This window comes from Notothenia coriiceps, unplaced genomic scaffold, assembly GCF_000735185.1.
Source record: "Notothenia coriiceps isolate Sejong01 unplaced genomic scaffold, NC01 NC01_scaffold00028914, whole genome shotgun sequence".
NCBI classification, from domain to species: domain Eukaryota; kingdom Metazoa; phylum Chordata; class Actinopteri; order Perciformes; family Nototheniidae; genus Notothenia; species Notothenia coriiceps.
In genome coordinates, this window is record NW_011361615.1 from 11,086 (window position 1) to 28,503 (window position 17,418).

A 17,418-nucleotide genomic window follows, 5' to 3' on the forward strand; every position below is an offset into this window, starting at 1 on the left:
TCTCGTCTCGTCGTCTACACACACACACACACACACACACACACACACACACACACACACACACACACACACACACACACACGAAGCCCCACAGAGACTGCATCTGCTCAGCTCTGCATCCCCTCTGACGACATTGAAGACACAGAATAATGAAATCCTCCCACTCCTTCATTCATTCGTTTGTCTCCTTTTCTTTTCCTATCTTATTATCCTCACAAAGGCAGTTAGAGATTGCCAAGCAAACACAGAAGAAGAGGAGTGTTATGGATTCATTCATGGCAATTTAGCAACTGGAAAATTAGCATAATTGTCACGATGGTCCAAATCAGAAGAAACCAATATTAAAAAGAGAGTAAGAAATACACTTATACATCATATCATCGGTATAATATGTACAAATAACAATCAACTAGTGCTTAAAGCCATTAAAATACTCTCAATTGACATTCACACAACAGTAGTGTTTTTGTGTAAAAGACAACTAAGTGTCACCATAGAATTAGAATATACTTTTTTTCATGCAATTCATAATGTTACATATCCGTCATCTCATGTACATATTCATAATTGGACTGTGGCTTCAGCTCCCGATCATGGATAAAGTGCCGGATGATGATCCTAGGTTGAACCACATCCTCCTGCAGGCTGACCCCCCCACCCCACACAGGATATCCTGTTCCATAACACACATCCTCTTACACCGCAGACCGGGAGACAACGTAAATACATAAATTTCCCGCATACTGGACACAACAAATGGGTTTTTGCCTTGTGCTTTTGTGGGAAGTGGCTTTTGTCTTTCATAGAAATTATGAGAAAGACAGCGATGATTGTTAAACTCGACTCGAGCGATAAAGATGAATGTGGAGGAGAGTCATGGATACTTACGAATAAAGTAAGAAAAAGTGAAAGAAATAGGTATAAAAAAGTAGCTACCAGTGATGTTACGTTCTGGTTTTTTTCCTGCTCATTGGTATGAAAAAGGCGAGCGAGTCGTACTTATAGCCGTTCTTTTATCATTGTGACCACATTTAAATGCCAGTCCTAAATCTCATCAGACAGGAGGTGAAAGGGGTGTCGTTAAAACATTATTATACTACTGATCTGTGCTTTGTATCTTAAGCGAGAAAAAGGTGGAGTTGGGGCAGAATCGCTTGTTAACCGTTGCAGAATATAACACTGAAATAAATGTTTTTCGGTTTTACATGACCGAAAAAAAAATGATTAGCAGTTCGGAAAGAAATCACTGAAGGTGACTCAGGGTATTACTGGGGTTTTATAAAGGGAACATACAATATTTGATTTTACATTGTATGGAAAAGAATCAAACCACGACGTCTGGAACACCCTTCACATTTGAGATAGCTGGCGGCATCGATGTCTGCTGCAATTATGCTACTCAAAAGGTCTAGTTTGTAGGATTTAATGACATCTAGTGGTACGTTTTTAGATTGCAACCAACTGAATAACCCTCCCTTTCCGTTAATAACAAATGTGAAAACCTTATATTGATACAGAGTTTGGCTTCTGTTTTAAGGCTACAATTAAATCATGCAACATGGCGGACTCTGCGTATAGATATGAAGAGCTTAATGTAAGCTAACGAGAACACAACGATTCTTAGTTTCAGATGTTTCAACACTTGTCAAACATACTTGTGAATATTGCATAGCATTCCTGCTGATAGATCTCCCTAAATATTACACTTTGAATTATCTGTAATTCATAAATGTTTAACTTTATACATGATATTTCCATGATTAGATCCATAGTAGAGTCCTGACAGTCTCGCTGTGGCCTAAGTGAACACAGAAGTGTCAGGAAGTGTGTTTCTGTGTCACGAATGGCCAATCCCTAACCTGTACTTAGTGAACACTTCTGAAACGCAGACACTTTCCTGCTCCTTCAAACCTCTCCACTTGACACTTAAACACACATGGTGAAAATGCTCACACACACCCAAACACACACAAAGTGCTCAGGCATGCATTTTGACCTTGTAGTAGATCTCAAACAAGGCCCGGGGGCCAAATCCGGCCCGCGACTTCATTTTATGTGGCCCCGCAAGAGCTTGCAAAGAATATAATACGTTTATTATACGGTTACATGCCACTTTACAGAAGCAGGTTGCCCATAAACTACACGTCCCACAATGCATCTCGTTTTGTGACGTCCCAATTATTTGCCCTGGACTTCTGCTTTCAGACGTAGTTAATTACTAAGTTATTATCCTATCCGTTAACAATCCAATTCAGAGGCAATAATGTAATATAATACATTATTTTATATATATATATATTATATATTTATATAGTTACAACCGGCCCTTTGAGTGCAACCTATATGTGAATGTGGCCCGCAATGAAATTGAGTTTGACACCCCTGTACTAGATGGAAAAACACAAGGAACAATAGCTCATAAAGCAGCTATAATAAACACAAGTGTTACCGTCACAAATGTAAGAAGAGTTTTTTTTACATGCTTCCTATGCATGCACTTAAACTTAAATACGTCACCGTGCCTGAGCAGCTTTATTCTCCAAGTGGAAAGCATTACTCTCCCAGGAGGCTTAATTAAAAGTCCCACATCTTCATTCCCTAACAACACTTCCTGCACTGAGGGCCTTCAGGTGATTACTACTCGGCTAATTTAACAGGAACAAAAAGCTTTTAGTACAATACAGTAAGTAGTACAGTCATCTCACACCCTCGCCTAGTATGAGGGAATGTGAGCTGCTCTTAACTACAGTCCATGACGTTTAAGAAAATAGAGATTTAGTCTGTGGTTTACTTATTTCATTGTGCAACAAAAACCTGCTTGTTATGTACTCAAGTCGCATCAGCAGTCAGTGTTTTTACTTCAATATAAATCCTGTAATAAGTACTTTGCACGCCTGTTACGTGCTTATCTGTGCTGCACAGTAGCATAGGGATGGAGGCAGCTGTGCACATACTGTCCTGTTTGTCTTTTGCATCAGTTTTAGTTAATGTTTAGCTTGTGGACTTTGCATCTGAATATGACTATTGGAAAAATCAGGGAGGCTCACTCTAAGAAGAATACTGTGATAATCCCTTGTATTAAACATATCAATTCTAACATTATCGTGTACGATGAATGAAATATGCTTTCCTAGAAATGATCATAGGTGTTAATGGAATGTAATCTGGAACAACATTGATGTCTGATCATGCCAACATCATAATGAAAAATCAGATCACCCGATTAATTTAAATCAGGATTATTAATTTAAAAAAAGTTATTGTTCTATTTTATTTGTGAAGAAATGGATACTTTCACCTCACAACTTACTAATCACAAAAATGCCATTAATTGTGATGAAATAACTATTATTTCAGTAGCATTTTAAGGTAATTGTACTGAAGTATTTCCATTTATACTTTTAATATATATTCAACACTACATTTCGGAAGCCAAAGTTAAACTTGTTAGAATATTCAGATTGATAATTGAACCTTAAAGTCAACTCATTAATTGTGATGTTATATTATAAGTAACGCTACAATTAAAATACAAATGTACTGGATTTTTTCCAGCTGAAACAATAAATGAAATTCGCATCAATAAATAAAATTCAACAAAATACATAATTGTAAAATAGTACAATGTGCATAATGAGTACTCTAACTTTAAGTACTTATTTGGTTTTTTTAACCTACAAATTTACTTTCAATACTATGGTATTTCTTCTTTTACATAAGTAAAATATCGGACGTCTTCCACGTCTAGACATTGCTTGATTTTAAAGCCAAATTGAGAACCACATTTGACAATAAATCTGTTTGCAACTTTTGCCTTCAAGCGTGTTGGTTTTTTAAACATAAAACACTGTTGTATGTGATTTCGCCTAAAAACATATGCCTTTTTTTTAGGGTTTAATCTCCTAGTTGCACCCAATAAACTGACCTCCTAATGTAACAAAGACACTTTTACAGAACAAACTGGGAGAAAAGTGTCACCATGAACCTACCGGATGCTCCTCCAGTGCTGATCCAGTCCGGGTTGGCGATGCTGGCGATGGCGAAGATGTCTGCAGTGAGGAAGAGGCATCCTGAAATCACCGTGAGTTTATCCATGTCGGTGCACAAACGGCAGGTTAGAGAGTTTCTGTCTCACCTAAAGGGAGGTGGGACATCCAGCAGCACGAGGACAGCCAGGGTTAGCAACATGAAGGATTGATCCACGATGTTCCTGCACACTGTGTTTGATCCAAATCGTTCCTGAAGAAATCCACTTTTATTTAGTCCACAAACAACCAAGCCTGACCCGACCTGCTGTCGCTTCTCCAGCCCCGGAGGAGAGGCTCTCAGCCCGGGTTCATGGATCTCTTAGCTCCAGAGGCTCCTCCACATCTTGGTGATTTTGCAGGAAAAAAGAGTGGAAAATATGCTTTAATCGCTGGTTGAATCTCCGACACGGATTCATGCATGCAGCAGACTTATTTCCTGAGTCTGCATGCAGCCCCTGAGCTTTCTCCCCCCATATGGGAGCTTTTTCTTCCCTCTGGAGGACGCACACTGAGGGGAAACGCCGCCCATGACTCACAGTTTCTGCGGTGCTCTCCTGGAGCTTTAAATCCACACACCCATATGCAGAATATCTTCCGTAGACTTCTTTAGAAAGCTTTTAAGACACACAGCAAATGTGTTTTCTGCAAAACGCTGCTGTCCTCTCAAATTCTGGCAGTTCGCGTCACTCCTTGGCTGTAGTGGGCAACTCTCGCGAGAACATCTGTAAATAGCCGAGGCTGCTGGGACTTTTTGCCACATAAATTATGCAACATGGACATTTATATATGTTCCATAAACATGGGTAAGCACATTGAAGTTACACCTATACACTCATGCAGTAAAATCTACACAAGTGGCACTTAAACTCGTTATTTAAAAAAAAAAAACTGAACTTTTTCATTTAGGGTTAAGAGTTTTTGTTAATTTCCCTCTTTATTGTGAAGAAAAAACAATAAAACGTAATTCATTTCAAGCTTACAAAACATAAAACACCACAACAAAAACACTTGAGACTCTGTAAGGTAGATAGAATTTATTCATTATTTTACACCAGCTATACAGTTAATGTGGACAGATGAGTGGAGCACGACAATATGATGCAGAGCAGCATCACCTGAAAATATACTGTTACAGCACTGATAAATACCCAGAGGTCTTATGACATTATATGCCCTAACTTCTTTGTTTTTGTGAAAATGTAAAAGGAAACAACTTTTTCTTTCAGATATAGTACGAGGAGGGTCTTAGACCTCATCCACAAAGGGTGTGTTTACGAGGTTGCCGCTGGATGCCATGGTCTTCTTGCCAGTCACAAACTTCTTGGCAGCCTGAAAACAAACAATACAAGTTGAGAGCCACGTTATTAACTTCAAACCAATGTTTTCACACAGCATATTTAAAAAACAAAACTGCAGTAGATTCAGTATTATACATCTATGCCTATTATGAGAGCCAGTGTTACAGTGTCTACTCAGAACAGTACATATTTAAAGATACGTTTACTATAGTATTGTCCCTTTTTACTTCTACTCCACTACGCTTTGGAGTAAATATTGTGTTTTTTATATTAAATATATTGGTTATCTTTAGTTACTTTGCAGATTAAGATAAATAATACAGAACTTATATCCACTAATAAGTATACATTATTGAAAGGTTAAGATACCAAGCAGTATACAAAGTAGTTTAAAACAACAAGTACCCCGTACAACATTCTCATTCATCTCTACTGACAATAGCAGAGCGAGTTTCTTACGTTGGCGACGTCGGTCAAAGAGACGTTGTCGATGTTTGTGGAGACTTCTTCCGTGGAGCTGTAGCATCCCTCGGCCAGAGCCTGAGAGCCCATGGCCTCCAGGAGACCCTCGGAGGTCTCCAGAGACATCAGGATCTCGGCCTTCAGCTGGGCCCTGCGGAGAGAACCAGCACACGCTCAGCATAAGATACAATACAGGAAACTAGGAGGAGAAATGTTGTCTTGGTGAAGAACAAGGGGAGAACAAGATGTTTTAAAAAGTCCAGTTACAATGGTTAATAACCGTTCACAGGAAATGGAGAGAAACAGCTGACCTGGCTCCAAACAACTTAGTAAAGCATGACTTAAATGAATATAAAAAAAACATGTTTGACCATTTCTTTAATCTGTTTATAAAACAAGATGTGAGGCTATTTGCAGAACCATGTATTGTCATCTTTGCACTGACAAGATGTTTATTTATTTATAATTTTTTTTTAAATATTCTTTTTTATCTCTTAGCAAGAAAACTGAAACTACTCCTTTTACATCTCGTTGAAATAAACCTAATGCCTACTGAAATGTTCAGTTAGATGTTATAGAAGTAGCAACCATACGTTACTAAAAGTAGTGCTTGCAAGAAATCGTGTCTTCCACATAATGTTTTTGGTGCTTATTGTAAACTGGAATAGAAATATAAAAATGATCAATGCAGAGAGGAATCTTTTCACAGTGGTTTCTGCATGTCTTACTTGGCCCGAGTGAGGTCAGCCGCGGTGACGTCACCGTCAGCAACAGCCTTCACCTCAGCAAGAGCGGCCTTAATCACCTGCAGAGACAAAGACAGATATTACATAAAGCCATCTTTCTGTTACAACCCAAACAGACTCTTGGCATGAATAAAAGAAACTCACATCAGCAGCAGCTGCAGACTGGGAAATGGTGTAGACCCCAAAGAGACCAGAGTCAGAGTAGCTTGTATTAAAAGCGCTGACCTGTAGAGAGAAAAAACATGTTTTTAAAGGCACTGTTGAATCTTTATTTGCCCAAGTTGTTTGCTCACATCATGTGAAGCAGCCTTGGGTCCCTTGAAAGGCACCAAAATAAAGATAATCTATTATTAATCTATGATATTTCCAGATTCAAGCCATTCAAGGCCTCCGTGTGTGAAGCATTTCTGTTATAACTGACTATCACTCACATCAAAGGGGTCAGCAGTTGCCTTGGTAACACCCTGCACCAGTTTGCTGGAGGTGCACGAGCCCCTCTTGACATGCAGCCCGGCCCCCAGAATGTGCTGCAGGACGCTGTAGGCCAGAGCCTCGCCGGAGCCCGCCGCCGCCGACTCGCTCACCACCGCCGAGTGCACCAGGGCGCCGAGGCCGGGCAAGCGCACCTCGCCTTCAGACGGGAATACAGGGAGTTATACGTTTAAATGTTTAAGGAAAACTCCCCATGTTGCAGCACATTGGTGTGCGTCCAGCTCACCTCCACGGTACTGAGCCGCGGCCCCCATGGTGCCCGTCCCACTGCGGATGTTGAGGAACTGCTCTCCAACTTGAGTCAGCACCTCGTGGTTCACACCTGACGGAGAGACGGACATCTGACACTCATTTCTTATAAGGACAGCGTATGTGCAGGAATCCTGAAGTCAGATGTAAAACCTTTTAAGACCTTTTTTAAGACCCTTTCCATACATTTTAAGACCTCATCGCCACTTGGAGTTTTAACCGGTTACATTGGCGACACACTTTACCTCACATTGACTATATACAGTATTGATTGTCCTTCCTCCTTATCTTCCAACCATTTGGACGCAAACTTGCATTTTCCCATAACGATGTTGCTTAGCAACCGGCATAAACGGACCATCGCGCGCTATCAAGCAGTGAGCGTGCGATGTCCTGTTCAGATGACGTCAAATCCAACGGGATGCCATAAATAAACTACACAGAATCACACTACACACCTACGCAATGATTACATTCAGGCAGACTGTAGAATACAACCTCTTTGGACCATTGATATACTTATTGAACACAAGCTACAAAATGTAATACCTTGGAAAATGCCGTTTATTACTTTTTAACAGCCTTCATTTTCGCTAAATTGATTTATCAACTTGTAATACTTTTTAAGACCCCGCGGCAAACCGTGGGTATGTACAGAATTCAATTTTTCTTCATTCAGGAAGGTTTAATAAAGAAAGTTCAAATGTCTCATATCATATTTTATTACTTCATCAACCCTTAATGGAAACCCTAAGGAAATTTCACACTGAACGTTATTTATAGTATAAAATGTATTTTTTCCTTTTTGAAATAGACCGTCTTTTATGAATTAAAACCTTCGTTGGTGTTTTCTTTTGTTTGCAGCAGCCGGAGTCAAACAGTTTTTTACCACAATGAAAATGATGCTTTTGAAAAGCAACAAACAGATAAAAACTAGTGAGAATATATTTCCTTAGTTATTGGAAAGAGATTTACAAATTATACAACAATTTGAATAACAATATCAGCATAGCCTAATCTTCTCTTTATCTATGCAGAAATACCTGCTTTACACACAACTAATAAACAACACCACACATTTGACTGTTGAGGTTTCTAACTATTTAGTACATCCTTTATAGGCGTCATGTGATACACTGCGTTCAAACGTTGCTGCTATCCTTCTATGTATATTATGTTTAAAGCATAACAACCCCTTACCAAGTCCAACAAGAGCCATTCTTGCGCTCGTGAAATTGTTCTGGACAAACTGGTGCAGCTGGAGAATAAAAAACAACAACATTAGAATTGTTTTAATGGGTTCATTATCACTGCAAGTCTTGAAGAATGAACACTGGAAAAGTACTCACATGTTCAGAGGTGATGTTGCCGACCATGTGGTTAGGACAGTACAGAGAGTTAGAGAGAGCGTTCTTGTAGGCGGCTTCATGCAGAGCCTCGAGCAAATCTGGAGAACACAAAGAGACATGATGCGAGTTTATCATTTAAGTCAACATGTGTGATATCCTGGTGGAGTAATTGGCTTTGTTCCACCTGTCTAATTCATTTATGTCTCTTAGGTCGCATTCACACCAGCCTTGTGTAGTCCGGTTGAATCGAACCCTGGTGCGTTTAGCCGCTTGGTGCGGTTCGTTTGGGTCGGTGTGAACGCAGCCCGAGACCTCTGAAGTGAACTAAACAACCGGACTCTGGTCCGCTAAAAGAGGTGGTCTCGGAGCGCTTGCTAGTGAACTCTGGAGCGGATCATCGCTGGTGTGAACGCAGTCCGCACCAAAACATAGGAAGCGTAGTATTTACGTGTCACAAGAACGCGGATGTCTTCAGAATTGTTAGCGAAAGAGTGAAGCAGAATTAAGTGTTGATCAGTGTCGTGTAAAGTAAAAACAACTATCAAACTAAAAACTATACATAAAAGTCAGAGCCACCTGCCGTCGGTGAAACCCCCTCCTTACTGCAGAACGTCTCATGATATGCGTTATAATGTTTTTTATCGCACATTATCTGATTATATAATCATATGCGCCGTCTGTTAGTCCATTGATATGCTCTCCAGATTAACAGCAGCATGAAAATAACCTGCCGATGCTCCATGGCGGAGGCTCCGATAGAAATGGCTGGGATTTGCGTTTGTACCCCTTTAATGTCTGACCAATTGTTGAACAGCATTTCCGAGCACATGACTTGTGTTTAAAGTTTATAGTCCGTTAGAATTGTTCCCGTGTGAACGCAAAGCGAACCTTCTGAAAAATGAAACAAAAACTGTCGTCTGGTGCGCACCAGAGAAGCGGACTATTAGGTGTGAATGCGACCTTAAATAACAGATTTTTGAGGGAATGTCTCACCAACAATTACATGAAACAACTTTATACACTAGATGCTGGATGCTGTCGTCTTTGCAGTAGTATTTCGATTTAAAAGAACGTAGCATTGCAGCTTTATTTGTGAAAAAAACTAAATGCAAAACATATTTCTGATATCATCAATCAGCAAAGAAGCATCTTCAGAGTTAAATTGGACTATACTCCGCAGAAAGGAGGAGGGAATGATAATTAATAAGTGGTCAATATAGACCTAAAAAAAATTAAGAGGTGAGATCAAAAGGCAAAGAGAAATAAGGGCCCACCGATCTGAGCGCTCTGTTTAGCCTGGGCATTGTCCCTCTTGACTCTGGGCGTGAGGTCTGACACCTCCCATGGCCGAAACTCAGGGGCTGTCGTCACGTTGATCAAATACTCCATCACCGTGTCACTGCAAATAATAAAAATTTTAAAAAAAATCACAAAAACATGTTAGTGGCAAAGCTACACCAATACTATATTAAGTCCTGTAGCATAATCTGCCTTTCCACCGGACTCTCCGAAGTACCAAACAGTTATTCTTTCACAAAAATAAGGTGTCATCAGATTAGGCCCTGACCTTCAAATGATTAATATCAAGATTCCTGTTGATTTCTGTTAAGTGTATTATTATTATTAGTCACTACGTTGAGGTATTCAAAGACTCACAAGTCATCTCTCAAGCAGTCAACGGTGTAGACCATGTTCTCTCTGGATGAAGTCACACTGCCGAGAAACAATTAAATATCCAGATAAGCATACTGATCTAGGAACAACTTGTATTCAAAGGTTAGTAATGATCTTTCTGTAAAGTTACTGACCCCAGGCTGCCTCCCACTGCCTCAACACCGCGGCATATCTTAAAAGCTGAGGCTCCTTTGGTTGTCTGGGGAAGCAGAACATGTCAGTCAACACCAAGCTGAGGACTTTTTAACACTAAATTGTAAATGAAACTTGTTAAGTGTTATTGCAAGTTGAGAAAAAATTGTTTTGCCATGAATTTAGTGATGGATTCTAAACATTCAAAATAAATAATTGGGCGTTTTCCACCAATGGCACAGCTTTGTATCTCTTTATCTTTTCTACCAAAACATTTTTTGCACAGGTCAGGGGGTACATGGCTGAATAAATATTACAAAAACATTTGGAATTAACTGCTGCATCATACCAGGCTGGAGGCCAGTCGGAGGACGTGGGTGACCCCCTGGTTCTCAGGGGTCTCATAGCGACAGCCGGACCTCACAAACACTCCGATCTTGGAGGCGGGCGAGTAATTCTCCAGGGAGGCGATCACCAGTCCGCTGGGCAGCCTGGTCACCTGCAGAATATTCGCTGCTGATTACTAACGAATATCCGGAGCCCGAAAAATGGTATTCTGGACATCCCTATGTTTCCACTTGTCAGCCGATAGGACTCAGTTTACATTTTAGAAAGGCTCCTCTTAAGGATTTAACACTCAACATAATGATAAGACTTCTTAAACATAAAATACAAGTCAAATGGGACTATTTCTACAGGCAAAGCAACTCATCTCTTCATTCTCAGACCCAAAACTAAACTGACTGGACCCATCCAACCCTTCCTCTTCACTCCCCCAACATACATGGATGTCCTGGAGGGAGTGTGCGGCCCCTGGAGAGAGCTTGATGCCATTCAGTGGCTGAGCGAGAGACTGGCTTGTTCTGGCAGCCACATGGAAGTGTCTCTGTGGAGAAGAAACAACACATCAACAACTACTGACCTGCACATCCTGCGGCTGAAACTTAACATGTTCAGCGGCGGTGAACTCCACCTTACGGGCAGCCTGGGCCGCGTAAAGCCTCGTCTGGAAAGTAGAAAAAACATGGGAAGGCGGGACATTACAGCTAATGTGTTGCTGGCTTGCTGATTGATGCAAGGGGGAGGAGGAAGATCCGGGGGAATTAAACATTGTGGATTTATAAAGATTTATAGATCGATGAGAAGGGAAAGGGTCAATATCAGAATAACACTTCTAAATATTTTAGAGCTGCCAAGCTATTTGGTAATATGGGCATGGATAACACAAGATATATAGAAGCTTATGGTGACTCAATTATTTCTCGTTAGTCTTCTAAGCAATATCGCAGCTCATATATCGGTTCAAGATTATTCAGATAAACATATCATCAGCAGCCATCAAAAAAAAGCTGTAACATGAAAAAGACTAAAACCCAACCTTCAATAGAGACTGAGTGGATAGATATTGAGGTAAATATTCAACGTTTGAGAGGATTCCTTTTTCCTAGGCCTGGCACAATAAACACATGATGTATTCTAGTAATTGCCACTGAAGTGACTTCAGATGTTAAATCAGTCACAAACCAATTTAGATTTATATTAGCATTTCAAACAGCAAAATAAACGCAAGGTTTTTTTTAATACACAGGGAAAAAAACACAAAGACAGATTGGTTTTAATACATGTAGTAATAACTTGTGCTCTCCCTTGTCTAATATACAAGTCCAAACCTATATAGACTTTTACTGTTTTGCTAATTTCTTATAAAATAAATGTTTTAAAAAAAAGATAGAAACACAAATAGGCTGATTAAAGCCAGCTGTCATCACACAATATTAGGTCAACATTTGTTGTGGAGTTAAGTCTACGAGAAGCTAGCTCTTACTACTAAGGCTTTGACTTAAGTAAATATGGTTTAAGTTAACAGTAAGTTATGTTTATAACGACCATTACTGTAATGTTTATTATGTAAGCTAACGTTATCAGTTGGGTTACTGCTGGATAGCATCAGGTTAGCATTAGCTGTTCCTCCTCTGCTCTTCATCACACCTTGACCCTGAGCTTTTCCACCCTCTGACAATCACACAAACACTGAAACAGACAGCTAATGACTGTATATCTCTCCCAATACACATATATACAGGATAAATTAGATAAATCCTTACCGAAAGCTGACTAATTCCACGAATCCCCTTCATCTCCCCTCTCTCCTTCAGGAAATCTGAGCAATATGGCCGCCGTGTGTGCCCTACCCAGAATGCCTAGCGCGTTCCTTGCCGGCTAATGAACCGCTGAGCCAATGAGCGCCCTCTGTTGTTGATGGGTGACAAGACCACAAACTGTTTATTATTCTAAATGGGATATATATATATATACATTTCTGCACTGCAAAAAAAACGTAAAACCTTTGCATATGTGTTTTGGAATTGTACCACGAAATGGTGGCTCCATTCTTATAACAGATAACTTTATAGGTGATTTTATTGTAATTTAATAACGCATGAATAATGTTGTTGTTTTATATTATTGATACTAAATTGATTTTACTATCAGAAGGTTTATATTTTTATTGTTGTTGTTTATTATTTGATATCATTCATATAATTAATATTTCATCATTAATCACAGTTTAAAATGTAAAAAAAGCCAACAATGTGCAAACCGGGAGAAAAAAAAAAGGACTTCCGGTCGTTTTCAGCTGGTGTAGCCAGTGCGCATGTGCGAATATTCCACACGTGTGGTGGTGATCGTTTGACTGGCTGGATGCAACAGAGAGCTTAGAAAGTTAATATCGGTACAACATATTGCTTAAAGAAAACTCAGCGCAAGTTTAGTTGTCTCTTCTTACCGAGGTAAAAGACGAATAACCTCCGTGAAGCATTTCGCCGAGAGGACAGAAATACCCAAAAAACTAATTCACAATGGTGAGTGTTGTGAGTAGGCTAACTTTGAGCTAACATTAGCTTAAGGTAACAACGTTGTATGTCGTACAAACCTCATCCCAACCTCCTTGTTTGTCCACTTTATATGGAGCTTTGCTGTTGTTAATGTGTGTTAAATGTTGTTTTATTTCCATGTTCAGACTGAAGCAGCAGTAAACCCAAAGGCCTACCCGCTGGCCGACGCCACGCTGTCCAAGACCATCCTGGACCTGGTGCAGCAAGCCTCCAACTACAAACAGCTCAGAAAAGGAGCTAATGAAGGTGAGGAGACGTAAATATTGGGAATTAAATGTAACTAGATGGTGGCTTCAAGTAGAACCTGGTAGTTGGATAATTTGCTACTTTCAGAGCTATTGTAACATCAGGAAAGGCTGCGAAACGCGGTCTCGTTCAGGTTAACAACAAACGCAGCAGCATGTGTGGGGAAAAAACTCATTGTAAACCTGCAGGGATTTGTCAATTACTTTTTTATCTTTTCAAAAGTAAAAACATCTCTTCAATTAATCTTTTAGTCATTTAAAAAAAAAAATCTTAAATGGCAAATATCTTTCTGATGCAGCCTCTTAAACATGAATTGCTTGTTTCTATCAGGGTTCTTACGGTCATTAAAAACCTGGAAAAGTCATGGAAATTCAAAATGCTAATTCCAGGCCGTGGAAAAGTTATGGAAAACAATATTTTTTTTGCTGGTGAGAGATTTTAGTTGCTTTAGTCTGTAGACGCTAGCAAGCCTACTATTTTATTTTGTTTTAGATAGGCACAACATGTTTCATATGCAGACCTTATTTTCCTGTTCCATGTTAAAATAAACCATTTTCAGTGTTACTGCTGAGAGTAATTTTTTTGGTCCTGGAAAATTAGGTAATGGTCATGGAAAATCATTGGTGAAAAAGTGTATGAACCCTGTTCTATGATTTACCAACTCAAACTAGCTACTTGTTTGAATTTTGAGTTTAGTATCATGAATCAACATCATTATTTACATTGTTCAAAATTATTAAACCAATAATCAAAAAAATCTACAGATCTCAGAATCAGTTCTTAAACCAGTAGGCCACCGTTTTGTTGCTGCCAAAAGAATAACTAAAGTAATGACGATGTATCAGTGATGTTAACGCATTGTACTAATTGTGATTTAATTCTTCCCCAGCCACTAAAACCCTGAACAGAGGCATCTCTGAGTTCATCGTGATGGCCGCTGATGCTGAACCTCTGGAGATCATCCTCCACCTGCCCCTGCTGTGCGAGGACAAGAACGTCCCATACGTGTTCGTCCGATCCAAGCAGGCTTTGGGTCGGGCCTGCGGGGTTTCTCGCCCCGTCATCGCTACCTCAGTCACCATAAAGGAGGGGTCCCAGCTCAAACCACAGATCCAGTCTGTTCAATTGTCCATTGAGAGACTGCTCGTCTAATTTTTGTTGCACTGTTGTAACAAAGTCTCCTCTGAAAAACGAGGAAGACGTTATCTTGTCATCTGTTTGATGAAAAACAGATATGAATGACAGGAAAATGTAATAGTTTTTCTTTTGTACTTTTTAGGACAGTGTGTCCACTTCATTGTATCAGTTTGCGAAGGCATATCCTGATGAATAAAAAATACTTTTTTTATTTAAACCTGATGTTTTGTTCTGTTCTCATTCAGTGTGAACTTCAAAAGTCGTCTAAAAATCAAAATATTTAGGAAAGTAAATAATTTTCAGAAAAGCCTCACATTGCTTTACCTGTCTTTTAATCCATTAAAGAACTCTGTCACAATAACATGGTTTTATTGTGCATAACTGGCAAACCTCATATTTGAATATAACAGATTGGGTTGTTCTGGTGAGGTATTGAATGTGATGAAATATGAGCAAAAACTTCACTCAAGCTATGTTGTTCATTATCAATATAAAAGTTGGCCCTTGAAGATATGGGGTTAAAACTTTTTTTTACATTATAAAACAAAAATACTAAAAGATACTTTCTACATAAACCCACAGCGATAGATATCAGTAGCTCTGTCGAAATAAAACTGGCTATAGTGAAACTAAGTACTTACTGAACCTGTTTTTGGAAAATACTTTCACTTTGAATAAAAGTAGAGATACTTCAAAAACTAAAAACCTTATATTCACTCAAGTACAATCTAAAATATATATATATATACATATAGCAGCAATGACTTAAATTATTATTCTTCTATTTTGGGGGAGTGGCTTTTAAAGGAGTCCTGAAGGGACCGGCTGTCTTGCCAATTTTCAGTTGAACTACTTCACGGCTGTGCTACTTTCATTTGGAAACATTTTGCAACACATGGCTTGGTTTTATGGCTGGACATATTATAACCTCTTGCTTACTCTTGCTGTTTTTCCCAATTGGACCAACCCTACCTTTGAGGCAAACATTCAGAAGTCACTGAACTTTAAAAACCTTCTAAATCAGAGCTTTACTGCGGCTCTTGAATGCAACACGTATACCAAGTGAGCTTCTAAACTCTAAACACCAAACTCACCGCAGTAACTGATCTGAGGAGCTGAAGCATGGCCGGACCTCCTGCTGTGATCTGGGAGCGCGAGGTGGAGGGTCTGCTGCGGTACCGAGAGCTGGTGCCCCGGCTGGAGGAGGCTCTGGGGAAGTTCTCCAGCCGGGACCCCGCAGAGGTGATCCAGCCTGTGCGCGCCACCGTGCCGCTGCAGAAACACCACGGGTATGCCTCAATGATGAAGCTTTGATTTTAATATGTAGTTGCATTGTTTACTTGTTTGCTATAGAATATATTGCACGGTGTAACTGGTTCAATTAATACACATTGAATCGGCAAGACAAAAGTAATATTTTCTTCTGTCTTTGAGGTTATTAAAAACACCAAAATGATCTGTGAAATGTAAACCCTTTATGCAGTAGTAGAAAGTATCTTTTAACTTATTCTAGAATTGTATTTAAGTATTTTTGTTGACATAATTTGCACTTTACTTTAATATTTTCTGTACTAGTTCAGAGGAACATTTTGGACTTTTAACTCCACTACTTTTAACCCTCATAGTTACTTTGTGCACATTCAAACACATGCATGCTGATGTTATATAATGTATAATACTTTAACTTTTTGTACTTTAAATAAATACTGATGCTTATACTTTACTTCTTTTACTTGAGTAATATTTTGAAATCAGGACTTTTACTTGTAATTGAGTAGTTTCAGATCTTTCAAAACTGCATTTAGTTGATTTGCCTGTTACCTTGTCCTTGTTACCTCCTTTATGGCGGCATGTTAATTATTGATCTTTCCTGGTAAATAGATAACGTTTTTTCCTTAACCGCTTTCCAAAAGGAAAGTCATATTTGACATGTAAAGAAAGCCCAATGTCCTCTCAATCATACTTTCTAGAAAATAGCTTACATTTCCTTTGATTATAAGGCATTATATAATATTTAGTTATCACTTCCAAGCAAATTCCTTCCAGTAGTTTGGTTGTCCGACATTAAAAACAAGTTGTATTTCTGACTGACCCTCCTTTTCTTTCACAGCTTTATGGGATTGATGCCTACATACATGGAGAATAAGGGAGTCCTGTGCACAAAGTTTGTGTGTTTCTACAAGAGGGAGGACGGTTCAAATTTGCCGCCCACACAGGCCACGGTGGTGCTGCTGGACCCGGAGTACGGGAACGTAAAGGCTGTGAGGAAAACCTTATTAAACACAGGCAGGGATCCCTTAAAGGTCACCTATTATGCAAAATCCACTTCTTCATGTCTCTTCTACATCAACATGTGTCCCCTCTTCTTCATGTCTCTTCTACATCAACATGTGTCCCCTCTTCTTCATGTCTCTTCTACATCAACATGTGTCCCCTCTGTGGAAAGAAACTCTGAAAGTTTCAGGGAAAAAGATTCTCTCTCTTTTTGTCCTGATCCGCCTTGGATGAGGACAGCTGCAGTGCGCCCTGCTAAGTATCATTGGTTCTACATCAACATGTGTCCCCTCTGTGGAAAGAAACTCTGAAAGTTTCAGGGAAAAAGATTCTCTCTCTTTTTGTCCTGATCCGCCTTATCACCTGAATCTCCTCCGAGAGCACCATTGTGTTCTTTTTAATCAAATATCTCTCAGAGGGGCGTGGGGATGGGC

General features: G+C 39.5%; 4 protein-coding genes across 6 annotated transcripts in view; 2 read left to right on the plus strand and 2 right to left on the minus strand.

Annotated features, from left to right (window-relative positions):
* LOC104958530 (uncharacterized protein C16orf52 homolog B-like) overlaps positions 1-4,705 on the minus strand; it is a 6,074-nt gene extending 1,369 nt beyond the window's left edge. Inside the window, exon 1 of the mRNA XM_010786272.1 lies at positions 3,990-4,705. Within this exon, the coding sequence (XP_010784574.1) occupies positions 3,990-4,095 (106 nt within the window). The 5' untranslated portion in view covers positions 4,096-4,705. The remainder of the gene's footprint in view (positions 1-3,989) is intronic.
* A 336-nt stretch (positions 4,706-5,041) lies between these two features.
* Positions 5,042-12,618, minus strand: uqcrc2b (ubiquinol-cytochrome c reductase core protein 2b). Of its 3 annotated transcripts, XM_010786267.1 has the most exons (15): positions 12,536-12,612; positions 11,404-11,436; positions 11,215-11,316; positions 10,780-10,929; positions 10,433-10,497; positions 10,281-10,337; positions 9,899-10,023; positions 8,625-8,722; positions 8,476-8,533; positions 7,253-7,348; positions 6,966-7,165; positions 6,679-6,759; positions 6,517-6,593; positions 5,786-5,939; positions 5,042-5,357 (listed from the first exon to the last, which is right to left on the minus strand). In XM_010786267.1, exons 1-15 carry the CDS (start codon positions 12,566-12,568, stop codon positions 5,274-5,276), a joined length of 1,413 nt encoding a protein of 470 aa, XP_010784569.1. In that variant the 5' UTR covers positions 12,569-12,612; the 3' UTR covers positions 5,042-5,273. The 3 variants fall into 3 exon arrangements, with proteins under 3 accessions (XP_010784569.1, XP_010784570.1, XP_010784571.1); XM_010786268.1 differs by lacking the exon at positions 11,404-11,436 and having other exon boundaries at positions 12,536-12,618; XM_010786269.1 differs by lacking the exon at positions 11,215-11,316 and having other exon boundaries at positions 11,353-11,436.
* A 421-nt stretch (positions 12,619-13,039) lies between these two features.
* LOC104958529 (small nuclear ribonucleoprotein 13) lies at positions 13,040-14,932 on the plus strand. Its single transcript, XM_010786270.1, has 3 exons — positions 13,040-13,294; positions 13,453-13,573; positions 14,463-14,932. The coding sequence occupies exons 1-3, from the start codon at positions 13,292-13,294 to the stop codon at positions 14,723-14,725; spliced, it is 387 nt and encodes a 128-aa protein (XP_010784572.1). The 5' UTR covers positions 13,040-13,291; the 3' UTR covers positions 14,726-14,932.
* Positions 14,933-15,648: 716 nt separating this feature from the next.
* On the plus strand, positions 15,649-17,267 carry LOC104958531 (ketimine reductase mu-crystallin-like; the record flags this gene model as incomplete). The annotated part of the gene is made up of 3 exons (XM_010786273.1): positions 15,649-15,999; positions 16,821-16,997; positions 17,214-17,267. Coding segments are annotated over exons 1-3 (398 nt in total), but the record flags the coding sequence as incomplete, so codon positions are not given.
* Positions 17,268-17,418: the final 151 nt, after the last annotated feature.